The sequence below is a fragment of the Oncorhynchus nerka genome, linkage group LG10, assembly GCF_034236695.1.
Source record: "Oncorhynchus nerka isolate Pitt River linkage group LG10, Oner_Uvic_2.0, whole genome shotgun sequence".
Taxonomy (NCBI): Eukaryota; Metazoa; Chordata; class Actinopteri; order Salmoniformes; family Salmonidae; genus Oncorhynchus; species Oncorhynchus nerka.
In genome coordinates, this window is record NC_088405.1 from 98,996,982 (window position 1) to 99,011,668 (window position 14,687).

The window sequence follows — 14,687 nt, forward strand, 5'->3', positions numbered from 1 at the left end:
GTCTGAATGAGTTCTACTGTACTCTGTCTGAATGAATTCTACTGTACTCTGGCTGAATGAGTTCTACTGTTCTCTGTCTGAATGAGTTCTACTGTACTCTGTCTGAATGAGTTCTACTGTACTCTGTCTGAATGAATTCTACTGTTCTCTGTCTGAATGAGTTCTACTGTACTCTGGCTGAATGAATTCTACTGTACTCTGGCTGAATGAATTCTACTGTTCTCTGTCTGAGTTCTACTGTACTCTGTCTGAATGAGTTCTACTGTACTCTGTCTGAATGAGTTCTACTGTACTCTGTCTGAATGAATTCTACTGTACTCTGGCTGAATGAGTTCTACTGTTCTCTGTCTGAGTTCTACTGTTCTCTGTCTGAGTTCTACTGTTCTCTGTCTGACTCCATAGTGGGTGAGGCAAGAATTTCTGAGTGTATTTCCATAAACCAAATAGAAGAAACAAACAGACTGTGTAACAGGAAGTACATGGCAGAGACAGAGAGAGAGAGAGAGAGAGAGAGAGAGAGAGAGAGAGAGAGAGAGACATAGAGAGAGAGAGAGAGAGAGAGAGACAGAGAGACACAGAGAGAGCGAGATAGAGAGAGAGAGACAGAGAGAGAGAGAGAGAGAGATGCTATAACTGTTGTCTCTCCTCCATCCTTATATTCAAACATCCTGTCCTCCCTCTCGCTCCATCTCTCCCTCCGTCATCTCTCCAGTCATGCTGTCCGTAGTGGTAGAACACATCTTCCTCCTGGTCCTCGTCACCCTCATCAGTGTCCTGCAGAATGGTGAGAGAATTAATCAACTTTATATAATTTCAAATATATATATATTTTTATGACAGTTTTTATTGTATTTCAGCTAGGAGGTGCCATTGACAAATAATATACACTATATATACAAAAGAATGTCGACACCCCTTCAAATTAGTGGATTCGGCTATTTCAGCCACAGCTGTTGCTGACAGGTGTATAAAATTGAGCACACAGCCATGCAATCTCCACAGACAAACATTGACAATAGAATGGCCTGTACTGAAGAGCTCAGTGACTTTCAACGTGGCACTGTCATAGGATGCCACCTTTCCAACAAGTTAGTTTGTCAAATTTCTGCCCTGGCCAACTGTGAGTGTTGTTATTGTGAAGTGGAAACGTCTAGGAGCAACAACGGCTCAGCTGCGAAGTGGTAGGCCGCACAAGCTCACAGAACGGGACCGCCGAATGCTGAAGTGCGTAGCATGTTAAATTCATCTGTCCTCGGTTGCAACACTCATTGATCGTCTGTCCTCAGTTGCAACACTCACTACCGATGGAAACAACATTAGCGCAATAACTGTTCGTTCGGGAGCTTCATGAAATGTGTTTCCGTGGCCGAGCAGCCGCACACAAGCCTAAGATCACCATGCGCAGTGCCAAGCTTCGTCTGGAGTGGTGTAAAGCTCGCCACCATTGGACTCTGGATCAGTGGAAACGTGTTCTATGGGGTAACGAATCACGCTCCACCATCTGGCAGTTCGATGGACGAATCTGGGTTTGGCGGATGCCAGGAGAACACTACCTGCCCCAATATGCATTGTGACAACTGTAAATGTTGATGGAGGGGGAATAATGTTCTGGGGCTGTTTTTCACGGTTCAGGCCCCTTAGTTCCAATGAAGGGAAATCTTAACGCTACAATGACATTCTGGACGATTCTGTGCTTCCAACTTGGTGGCAGAAGAAGGCCCTTTTGGGGAAGGCCCTTTCCTGTTTCAGCATGACACAACTGTGGTGTAGTTACAGTACCGAAATTGTCATCGTTAGTGAGATGACAAATCAACTTTATTTATCAATTTACAACATATATTTGATTTGAACCAGTAAGTCTCATTGAGATAGACACCTTTATACATATAGACGCGAGGAGGACTTACTGTAAAGTAGCCAGCTACTGTGTGCGATTTAGAATAACAGGCGATAGTAGTGGTGACATGTTCTCTGTCTGTTTATACTGTAAAATGTATTCATCGTCGAACTTTTCAGATGTTGCTTTCAGTTGAATAATATGGCTTGCTGTATATCACTTGATAATCAACGATGTTTCTCTGCTTCTTTGATCGATGATGAAGTATACATTTCTGACCGTTGGTGTTTTATTTTTTATTTTTTTTATTTTTAAATCTGTCGTGTGATTTCCAGCTTTCTTTGCCACAAAGGTAGAGAGGGAGGGTAAAGAGCACCACGCCAACACTTCTACTTTTGAGAGAGTGTCCTGCGCCAAGTAAGTCACTTTCTATCACATACACACTTCAATTGATCAATGTACACAACCTGGTCTGAGATCGTTTCGGATTATTCTGTACTTTCAAATCCGAGACACTCCATTTTTAGTATTATATGCACAACGATAGTTTTTCCCTGTGTATTTTCAATATGAACCAAGTCGTAACAAAGAGGTCGAGGTCTGCCCGCACGCACACTCAGCTTTTCATAAACCACCCGCAACCGTAGGAACTGGTCCCGAACCCGACCACAGTTACGCAACGTTATTTTAGGCATATGTGACACAGCTCACTTGCTAGTCATGGTCGCAGGCAATTTGGCACCATTAGGGCACATTTACGTTAAATTACCAGAGATTCTCATGTGGCCGATTATATTTGACTATCTGTATTACTGGGCTATGTCAGCCAATAGGCTAGATGTAGTTTGATGTAGTCTCTTACGTTTTATGGGCTACCTTTTAGGAGTTGGACGGATTTCAGACAGATACAAGTATGGGTGATCAATATTTATTTCTAGGCAATGTAGTAAACTATAACCTAATCTTATTTAGGAAGTACGTTTCCTTTGAAAGATAACTGTCCCGTGCTTCTCCGCCCATTGACCAACTCTGATTACACGTGCACCTGATCTATTTTTTCAAGTTTTAAATGGAACCTTTAACCTTCATTTAACTAGGCAAGTCAGTTAATTAAAGAACAAATTCTTATTTACAATGACGGCCTATCGGGGAACAGTGGGTTAATTTATCTACCAGGTATGGACACTGAGCTTCAAGTAGCAAGAATGATGACAATGGACACTTGCACTTTCTCTTGAGCTACGATTTGCATATAGGATATAGCCTGCCTTTTAGGAGGACGATTAGCATATATATAGCTTACCTTTTAGGAGGACGATTAGCATATAGCTTACCTTTCAGGAGGACGATTAGCATATAGCTTACCTTTTAGGAGGACGATTAGCATATAGCCAACCTTTTAGGAGGACGATTAGCATATAGCCAACCTTTTAGGAGGACGATTAGCATATAGCCAACCTTTTAGGAGGACGATTAGCATATAGCTTTCCTTTCAGGAGGACGATTAGCATATAGCTTACCTTTTAGGAGGACAATTAGCATATAGCTTACCTTTCAGGAGGACGATTAGCATATAGCTTACCTTTTAGGAGGACGATTAGCATATAGCTTACCTTTCAGGAGGACGATTAGCATTTAGCTTACCTTTTAGGAGGACGATTAGCATATAGCCAACCTTTTAGGAGGACAATTAGCATATAGCCAACCTTTTAGGAGGACGATTAGCATATAGCCAACCTTTTAGGAGGACGATTAGCATATAGCCTACCTTTTAGGAGGACGATTAGCATATAGCCTACCTTTTAGGAGGACGATTAGCATATAGCTTACCTTTCAGTAGGACGATTAGCATATAGCTTACCTTTTAGGAGGACGATTAGCATATAGCTTACCTTTTAGGAGGACGATTAGCATACAGCTTACCTTTTAGGAGGACGATTAGCATATAGCTTACCTTTCAGTAGGACGATTAGCATATAGCTTACCTTTTAGGAGGACGATTAGCATATAGCTTACCTTTTAGGAGGACGATTAGCATACAGCTTACCTTTTAGGAGGACGATTAGCATATAGGATGTAGCCTACCTTTTAGGAGGACGATTAGCATATAGGATATAGCCAACCTTTCAGGAGGACAATTAGCATATAGGATATAGCCAACCATTCAGGAGGACAATTAGCATATAGCCAACCTTTTAGGAGGACGATTAGCATATAGCTTACCTTTTAGGAGGACGATTAGCATATAGCTTACCTTTTAGGAGGACGATTAGCATACAGCTTACCTTTTAGGAGGACGATTAGCATATAGGATGTAGCCTACCTTTTAGGAGGACGATTAGCATATAGGATATAGCCTACCTTTTAGGAGGACGATTAGCATGCAGGATATGGCCTACCTTTTAGGAGGACAATTAGCATGAAGGATAAAGCCTACCTTTTAGGAGGATGATTAGCATATAGCCAACCTTTTAGGAGGACGATTAGCATATAGAATACAGCTAACCTTATAGGAGGTTGATTAGCATATAGCTTACCTTTTAGGAAGACGATTAGCATATAGGATGTAGCCTACCTATTAGGAGGACGATTAGAATATAGGATATAGCCTACCTTTTAGGAGGACGATTAGCATGCAGGATATGGCCTACCTTTTAGGAGGACGATTAGCATGAAGGATATAGCTTACCTTTTAGGAGGATGATTAGCATATAGCCAACCTTTTAGGAGGACGATTAGCTAATTGGATATAGCCCACCTTTTAGGAGGACGATTAGCATATAGAATACAGCTTACTTTTTAGGAGGACGATTAGCATATAGAATACAGCTGACCTTTTAGGAGGTTGATTAGCATATAGGATACAGCTTACCTTTTAGGAGGACGATTAGCATATAGAATACAGCTGACCTTTTAGGAGGTTGATTAGCATATAGGATACAGCTTACCTTTCAGGAGGACGATTAGCATATAGGGTATATCCTACATTTTAGGAGGACGATTTGCAGACAGAGACAAAAAAATGGGTAATCAATATTGAATGAAAACACTTGCTCACCAAGGTAGCCTATCCACTCATTGCACCTTTTAAAAAATACTGGGTCGTTTGGTTGACTCTACTGCTGGGTAGTTTGGTTGACTCTACTGCTGGGTAGTTTGGTTGACTCTACTGCTGGGTTGTTTGGTTGACTCTACTGCTGGGTAGTTTGGTTGACTCTACTCCTGGGTTGTTTGGTTGACTCTACTGCTGGGTAGTTTGGTTGACTCTACTGCTGGGTTGTTTGGTTGACTCTACTGCTGGGTAGTTTGGTTGACTCTACTGCTGGGTAGTTTGGTTGACTCTACTGCTGGGTAGTTTGGTTGACTCTACTGCTGGGTAGTTTGGTTGACTCTACTGCTGAGTTGCAGGCTTTGGGCCACTACTTGGGTTGTTATCGCTAACAGCTGCTGGGTTATTGGTGCTGGGTGTTGGGTTTTTGGTGCTGGGTTATTGATGCTGGGTTATTGGTGCTGGGTGTTGGGTTATTGATGCTGGGTTATCGGTGCTGAGTTATCAGTGTTGGGTTATCGTACTGGGTTATCGTGCTGGGTTATCGTGCTGGGTTATCGGTGCTGGGTTACTGATGCTGGGTTATTGGTGCTGGGTTACTGGTGCTGGGTTACTGGTGCTGGGTTACTGGTGCTGGGTTACTGGTGCTGGGTTATCGGTGCAGATCAGAAGACTGGAGGCGTAGTTTATCAGGGGCGTGGCTTTCAGATAGTTGTTTTTAACCACCCATGAGAGTAAATGTCATTCCTGTTCATCTGTTCTGTTGCATAGTTATCACATGTTAAGGTTGAACGTTTACATTTTTGCACACCGCCCCAGACCATGACGAACCCTCCACCTCCAAATCGATCCTGCTCCAGAGTACAGAACTCGGTGTAAAGCTCATTCCTTCGACGATAAACGCAAATCCGACCATCACCCCTGGTGAGACAAAACCGCGACTCGTCAGTGAAGAGCACTTTTTGCCAGTCCTGTCTGGTCCAGCGACGGTGGGTTTGTGCCCATAGGCGACGTTGTTGCCGGTGATGTCTGGTGAGGACCTGCCTTACAACTGGCCTTCAAGCCCTCAGTCCAGCCTCTCTCAGCCTATTGTGGACATTCTGAGCACTGATGGAGGGATTGTGCGTTCCTGGTGTAACTCGGGTAGTTGTTGTTGCCATCCTGTACCAGTCCCGCATGTATGATGTTCGGATGTACCGATCCTGTGCAGGTGTTGTTATACGTGGTCTGTCACTGCGAGGACGATCAGCTGTCCGTCCTGTCTCCCTGTAGCGCTGTCTTAGGCGTCTCACAGTACAGACATTGCAATTTATTGCCCTGGCCACATCTGCATCCTCATGCCTCCTTGCAGCATGCCTAAGGCACGTTCACGCAGATGAGCAGGGACCCTGGGCTTCTTTCTTTTGGTGTTTTTCAGAGTCAGTAGAAAGGCCTCTTTAGTATACTAAGTTTTCATAACTGTGACCTTAATTGCCTACCGTCTGCAAGCTATTAGTGTCTTAACGACCGTTCCACAGGTGAATGTTCATTAATTGTTTATGGTTCATTGAACAAGCATGGGAAACAGTGTTATAACCCTTTACAATGAAAATCTGTGAAGTTATTTGGATTTTTTACGAATGATCTTTGAATGACAGGTTCCTGAAAAAGAGACGTTTCTATTTTTACTAGGTGCACTTGATCTCCCAAACCCAACTATCAGAGGAGAAGTAGTCCGCTTCACTTGAAGCAGCGAGTTCTGAGAGTTTTATGAAAAATGCAACAACTATGTGTTTTTAACCTGTTGCTTCTACTCGGGACGCTTGCGTCCCAACTAGAGCTCTGGAAATGCAAATGCGCTACGCTAAATGCTAATAGTATTAGTTAAAACTCAAAAGTTCATTAAAATACACATGCAGGGTATCGAATTAAAGCTACACTCGTTGTGAATCCAGGCAACAAGTCAGATTTTTTAAATGCTTTTCGGCGAAAGCATGAGAAGCTATTATCTGATAGCATGCAACACCCCAAAAGACCCACAGGGGACGTAAACAAAATAATTAGCATTTCGGCGTTACACAAACCGCACAATAAAATAGAAAACATTCATTACCTTTCACCATCTTCTTTGTTGGCACTCCTAGATGTCCCATAAACACTATTTGGGTCTTTATTTCGATTAAATCGGTCCATATAAAGCCTAGATATCGTTATATGTAGACTGTGTGATAAACGAAAAAAACATTGTTTCAAAACGTAACGTCATTTTTTTTTATTCAAAAAGTCGACGATAAACTTTCACAAAACACTTCGAAATACGTTTGTAATGCAACTTTAGGTATTAGTAAACGTTAATAAGCGATAAAATTCATCAGGAGGCGATGTAAAGATCATTAGCTGTCCGTCTGGAAAAATGTCCGGCTAGAAACTCAACGAAAATATCCGGTCCTAGACCGGATTAGATACTGTGTCCTGTATGTGTTTGACCAAGAAAAAACTCGAAGGGAAATGACAAGACTCTAGACACCCTGTGGAAGCTGTAGGTACTGCAACCTCAGTCAATTAATTGTGGTTCACGTTTATCAATGGGTTCAAGTAGCGCATGGATATATTTTCCCCATTTTCAGTGATCAGTTTTTCCTGTGCTTTTCGATGTAAATGCCGTTCTGGTAAAGCCACAGCAGTGATTTAACCAGTTTTTTAAACGTCTGAGTGTTTTCTATCCACACAGACTAAGCAAATGCATATACTATATTCCTGGCATGAGTAGCAGGGCGCTGAAATGTTGCGCGATTTTTAACAGAATGTTCAAAAAAGTAGAGGGTCGACTGAAGAGGTTAACACAATAGGTAAAGCTAACGCATACAAAGCAGAAAGATGGCCCTTTCCAAATTATCTGCGGGAACAATTTTTTACATTTTAAATCCAAAGTTCTCTGTCTCCCAACCGCAGCATGAAAAATGCTGACTGGGCTGCAATGATCTCTGTCGAGCCCCGCAGTACCTACCTTCTACAAGGAGGTATCGTTGTAGAGATGTGTAATAATTGCTCCCGCTAGTCATTAGCTCCCGCTAGTCATTATTTCCCTGCTTCTTTACATCTTATTACATTTACATAAACGCTACTACCCCCGTGTACCAAGTTATAACCTGATACTAGACAACCCGTAACCTGATACTAGACAAGCCATAACCTGATACTAGACAAGCTATAACCTGATACTAGACAAGCTATAACCTGATACTAGACAAGCCATAACCTGATAGTAGACAAGCCTTAACCTGATACTAGACAAGCCATAACCTGATACTAGACAAGCCTTAACCTGATACTAGACAAGCCATAACCTGATACTAGACAAGCCTTAACCTGATAAGACAAGCCTTAACCTGATACTAGACAGGCCTTAACCTGATACTAGACAAGCTATAACCTGATACTAGACAAGCCATAACCTGATAGTAGACAAGCCTTAACCTGATACTAGACAAGCCATAACCTGATACTAGACAAGCCATAACCTGATAGTAGACAAGCCATAACCTGATACTAGACAAGCCGTAACCTGATACTAGACAAGCCTTAACCTGATACTAGACAAGCCGTAACCTGATACTAGACAAGCCTTAACCTGATACTAGACAAGCCATAACCTGATACTAGACAAGCCGTAACCTGATACTAGACAAGCCATAACCTGATACTAGACAAGCCGTAACCTGATACTAGACAAGCCATAACCTGATACTAGACAAGCCTTAACCTGATACTAGACAAGCCTTAATCTGATACTAGACAAGCCGTAACCTGATACTAGACAAGCCGTAACCTGATAGTAGACAAGCCGTAACCTGATAAGACAAGTCTTAACCTGATACTAGACAAGCTATAACCTGATAGTAGACAAGCCTTAACCTGATAAGACAAGCTTTAACCTGATACTAGACAAGCCACAACCTGATACTAGACAAGCCGTAACCTGATACTAGACAAGCCTTAACCTGATAGTAGACAAGCCATGACCTGATAAGACAAGCCTTAACCTGATACTAGACAAGCCTTAACTAGTTGCTCCTACCCTCTACTTTTTTGAACATTTTGTTAAAAATCGCGCAACATTTCAGCGCCCTGCTACTCATGCCAGGAATATAGTACGTTCATATGGTTAGAATGTGTGGATAGGAAACCCTCGGACGTTTTTAAAACTGGTTAAATCACGACTGTGGCTATAACATAACGTGCGTTACATCGGAAAGCGCAGGAAAACCTGATCACATAAAATGGAAATAAATATCCTTGCGCCACTTCCAGCAATTGTTAACAGTGAGCCGAATTAGATAAGACCGAGCATTCAACTCCCACAGCATCCCCATGTTGTCTAGAGTCTTGTGAATTGAATCATCTTTGATTCTTGGTTGAACCGAAACAGGGGCACCACTTACCTCCGGTCTCCGCCCAGATCATTCCGGAAGAGCTCTCTCGTGAAATTTTTTCCAAGACGACAGCTAATGATTTTTACATCGCCTACGGATGATTTTTATCGCTTATTAACGTTTACTAATACCTAAAGTAGCATTACAAACGTATTTCGAAGTGTTTTGTGAAAGTTTATCGTCTACTTTTTGAATTTAAAAAAATGACGTTACGTTGTGAAATCGCTGTTTTTTTCGTTTATCACACAGTCTACATATAACGATATCTTGGCTTTATATGGCCCGATTTAATCGAAATAAAGACCCAATAGTGTTTATGGGACATCTAGGAGTGCCAACAAAGAAGATGGTGAAAGGTAATGACTGTTTTCTATTTTATTGTGCGGTTTGTGTAACGCCGAAATGCTAATTATTTTGTTTACGTCCCCTGCTGTGCTTTTGTGTTGTAGTGTATTGGTGCATGCTATCAGATAATAGCTTCTCATGCTGTCGCTGAAAAGCATTTTAAAAATCTGACTTGTTGCCTGGATTCACAACGAGTGTAGCTTTAATTTGATACCCTGCATGTGTATTTTAATGAACTTTTGAGTTTGAACTAATACTATTAGCATTTAGCGTAGCGCATTTGCATTTCCAGAGCTCTAGTTGGGACGCAAGCGTCCCAAGTAGAAGCAAGAGGTTAACCTGATAAGACAAGCCATAACCTGATAGTAAACAAGCCTTAACCTGATAAGACAAGCCGTGACCTGATAAGACAAGCCTTAACCTGATAAGACAAGCCTTAACCTGATACTAGACAAGCCTTAACCTGATAAGACAAGCCTTAACCTGATAAGACAAGCTATAACCTGATACTAGACAAGCCGTAACCTGATACTAGACAAGCCATAACCTGATAGTAGACAAGCCATGACCTGATAAGACAAGCCATAACCTGATACTAGACAAGCCATAACCTGATAAGACAAGCCTTAACCTGATAAGACAAGCCTTAACCTGATAAGACAAGCCATAACCTGATACAAGACAAGCCGTAACCTGATAGGAGACAAGCCTTAACCTGATACTAGACAAGCCATAACCTGATACTAGACAAGCCATAACCTGATACGAGACAAGCCTTAACCTGATACTAGACAAGCCATAACCTGATACTAGACAAGCCATAACCTGATACGAGACAAGCCTTAACCTGATACTAGACAAGCCATAACCTGATACTAGACAAGCCATAACCTGATACGAGACAAGCCATAACCTGATACGAGACAAGCCATAACCTGATAAGACAAGCTGTAACCTGATAAGACAAGCCGTAACCTGATACGAGACAAGCCTTAACCTGATACTAGACAAGCCATAACCTGATAAGACAAGCCATAACCTGATAGACAAGCCATAACCTGATAAGACAAGCCATAACCTGATAAGACAAGCCGTAACCTGATAAGACAAGCCGTAACCTGATACTAGACAAGCCGTAACCTGATACTAGACAAGCCATAACCTGATAAGACAATCCATAACCTGATAATAGACAATCCATAACCTGATAAGAGAAGCCATAACCTGATAAGACAATCCATAACCTGATAAGACAATCCATAACCTGATAAGACAAGCCATAACCTGATAAGACAAGCCGTAACCTGATAAGACAAGCCATAACCTGATAAGACAAGCCGTAACCTGATAAGACACAAGCCATAACCTGATAAGACAAGCCGTAACCTGATACGAGACAAGCCGTAACCTGATACGAGACAAGCCATAACCTGATAAGACAAGCCATAACCTGATAAGACAAGCCATAAACTGATAAGACAATCCATAACCTGATACGAGACAAGCCATAACCTGATAAGACAAGCCATAAACTGATAAGACAATCCATAACCTGATACGAGACAAGCCATAACCTGATAAGACAAGCCATAACCTGATAAGACAAGCCATAACCTGAGACGAGACAAGCCGTAACCTGATAAGACAAGCCATAACCTGATAAGACAAGCCGTGACCTGATAAGATAAGCCGTAACCTGATAAGACAAGCCATAACCTGATAAGACAAGCCATAACCTGATACTAGACAAGCCATAACCTGATACTAGACAATCCATAACCTGATACTAGACAAGCCATAACCTGATACTAGACAAGCCGTAATCTGATACTAGACAAGCCATAACCTGATAAGACAAGCCATAACCTGATAAGACAAGCCATAACCTGATAAGACAAGCCATAACCTGATACTAGACAAGCCATAACCTGATACTAGACAAGCCATAACCTGATAAGATAAGCCGTAACCTGATAAGACAAGCCATAACCTGATAAGACAAGCCATAACCTGATACTAGACAAGCCATAACCTGATACTAGACAATCCATAACCTGATACTAGACAAGCCATAACCTGATACTAGACAAGCCGTAATCTGATACTAGACAAGCCATAACCTGATAAGACAAGCCATAACCTGATAAGACAAGCCATAACCTGATAAGACAAGCCATAACCTGATACTAGACAAGCCATAACCTGATACTAGACAAGCCATAACCTGATAAGATAAGCCGTAACCTGATAAGACAAGCCATAACCTGATAAGACAAGCCATAACCTGATACTAGACAAGCCATAACCTGATACTAGACAAGCCATAACCTGATACTAGACAAGCCGTAATCTGATACTAGACAAGCCATAACCTGATAAGACAAGCCATAACCTGATAAGACAAGCCATAACCTGATAAGACAAGCCATAACCTGATACTAGACAAGCCATAACCTGATACTAGACAAGCCATAACCTGATACTAGACAATCCATAACCTGATACTAGACAAGCCATAACCTGATACTAGACAAGCCATAACCTGATCTTATATTCAGTAGTTCTTCTCGACTGTATGTAATGAAACCTAAGATGACCCGGGGTACTAATGTAAGAAATAACACGTAAAAAAAAACAAAAAACTGCATAGTTTCCTAGGAACGCGAAGCGAGGCGGCCATCTCTGTCGGCGCCGGATAGGAACATATAGCTTGTCTGATGACAGATAATAACCTGATAATAAAGACAACGTTTACTGTGTGGAAATGCCCTGGGGCTGTAGGAGAGATGAAGAAACAGAGGGTAAAGTTGTCAGTAGGAGGCCATCGTTATTGCACTGATGTACTTCTTCTATTAAGCAAGGAAGCAGTGGACCAACATCCTGTCTCTGCTCTGTAGGGAGGACTCATTTAAGATGGTTTTGTTAGCATCATAAATCATACATATGTGAACACACACACACACACACACACACACACACACACACACGGGGGGGGGGGTAGTATTCTGTCATTCCTTGCGTCCAATTTCATCATTGTTCCACAACACTGCATATTACACGTACCACACACCACAGACTAATGTGAAACGGCTCTCTTGTAGTAAAAAAAAAGGGCTTTCACCCCAGTGCCTCAATCTGAGGTTGACTCAGTTCTGGGTTGTAAAACAAATGTTATTTTCAGCATCGTTTTTTTTTTTTTTTTACATCAGTTCCTACATAAGACATGGGGTGAATCCTGTAACTTCCTCTGACGTCACTAAGCGAATAGGAAACGTACGTGGCTGTGTAGGATCCGCCCCTCAGCTGTTACCAATCCAGTTACTAGAATTGTGGTTTCCTTTTACTTGACTTTATTAGGTTTCATTGGGAAGGACAATATACATCGCTGTGAGAATTATTTCCTAATGTGATTCTCCTGTTTCTATGTGTGTGACCCCCCCCACCAAGTCGTAACTGCATGGATTCATACCCTACCTTCCTGGCTGTATTGTGGTGTGCTGGACTGTGTCTCAACCAAGGTAAATGACTAACAAATCAAATCAAATGTATTTATAAAGCCCTTCTTACATCAGCTGATATCTCAAAGTGCTGTACAGAAACCCAGCCTAACACGCATGCACACACACACAATCACGCACACACACACACACACACACACACACACACACGTGACATTCTCCAGTGGTAACATTGACAGTATGTTTCTTTATTGTGATCTAGTATGATTCCCTAACTAACTCTAACTGTGATCTAGTATGATTCCCTAACTAACTCTAACTGTGATCTTGGTGTGTTCAGCTCCTGCTGCCTTCGCAGGGCTCGTCTACCTGGTGGCCAGACAGAAGTACTTTGTTGGGTATATGGGTCAGACATCTCAGAGGTGAGAGTGTGTGTGTACCTGTCTACCTGTGTGTGTGTGTGTGTGTGTGTGTGTACCTGTGTGTGTAACTGACTGACTGTATTGTATGTTCTGTCTGACAGCACTCCAGGGTTCGTGTTTGGGAAACGTGTCCTGTCCTTCCTGTTCCTGATGTGCATTGTGGGTATCTTCAACCTCCTGCTGGTGCGTTACTTCGGCAACGACTTTAAAGACACCGTGGAGACCATCACCACTGCAGCCTCCGCTCTACTCCTCATTCCCTGAACGCGCGCGCGCGCGCGCGTGTGTGTGTGTCTGTGAGATGTACTATGGCAGTGACTATAAAGTCTATGTCCAGTTCTCAGTGCTGTGCATCATGGGTAGTCAGTATGTGAGATGGTTGATTCAATGTGGTGAAAATGGCCTCTTCTGTGCTCAATAATTTCACGTTTTATTTTTTCGAAAAGTAAATAAATAATAATATAATAAAATAATAATAAAGAAAATAAAATACTTTTATTTGAGTCTCTGGAAATAAAACAAAATCAACGATACAAATAACACTACAGAGACTCCAATTTAGTGATGAAGAACAGAGACTCCAATTTAGTGATGAAGACAACACATCATCCCACTGAACGTCCTACGGACCGTTCCTACAGTCAGTCTACACCAGGGCTGTCCAACTCGTTCCATGGAGGACCTCGTGTCCGCAGGTTTTTCTTTTTTCTCCCCTAGACAACCAGGTGAAGGGAGTTCCTTACTAATTACTGACCTTGATTCATCAATCAGGTACGAGGGAGGAGAGACACTCGGCACTCCGTGAAATTACTTTTAACATATGTGGTCTAAAGTGACTCCTCTAAAGACCATATAGTCAATCAATCATTTAAATGTATTTAAATGTCCTTCGTACATCAGCTGATGTCTCAAAGTGCTCTACAGAAACCCAGCCTAAAACCCCAAACAGCAAGCAATGCAGATGTAGAAGCACGGTGGCTTGGAAAAACTCCCTGGAAAGGCCGGGAACTTAGGAAGAAACCTAGAGAGGAACCAGGCTATGAGGGGTGGCCAGTCCTCTTCTGGCTGTACTGGGTGGAGAGGAACCAGGCTATGAGGGGTGGCCAGTCCTCTTCTGGCTGTACTGGGTGGAGAGGAACCAGGCTATGAGGGGTGGCCAGTCCT

The 14,687-nt window shown here is 42.2% G+C and overlaps 1 protein-coding gene across 1 annotated transcript; it reads left to right on the forward strand.

The window, feature by feature from the left end:
• The first annotated feature begins 621 nt into the window (after nt 1–621).
• Nucleotides 622–14,021, forward strand: LOC115124718 (arachidonate 5-lipoxygenase-activating protein-like). Its single transcript, XM_029654184.2, has 5 exons — nt 622–784; nt 2,173–2,254; nt 13,091–13,161; nt 13,442–13,523; nt 13,625–14,021. Exons 1-5 carry the CDS (start codon nt 715–717, stop codon nt 13,785–13,787), a joined length of 468 nt encoding a protein of 155 aa, XP_029510044.1. The 5' UTR covers nt 622–714; the 3' UTR covers nt 13,788–14,021.
• Nucleotides 14,022–14,687: the final 666 nt, after the last annotated feature.

Coding starts and splice junctions, on each gene's coding strand:
- LOC115124718 (XM_029654184.2), top strand. CDS start 715: ATGCTGTCCGTAGTGGTAGAACACATCTTCCTCCTGGTCCTCGTCACC. Junction 785..2,172: donor CATCAGTGTCCTGCAGAATG/GTGAGAGAATTA, acceptor TGTGATTTCCAG/CTTTCTTTGCCACAAAGGTA. Junction 13,524..13,624: donor ATGGGTCAGACATCTCAGAG/GTGAGAGTGTGT, acceptor TCTGTCTGACAG/CACTCCAGGGTTCGTGTTTG.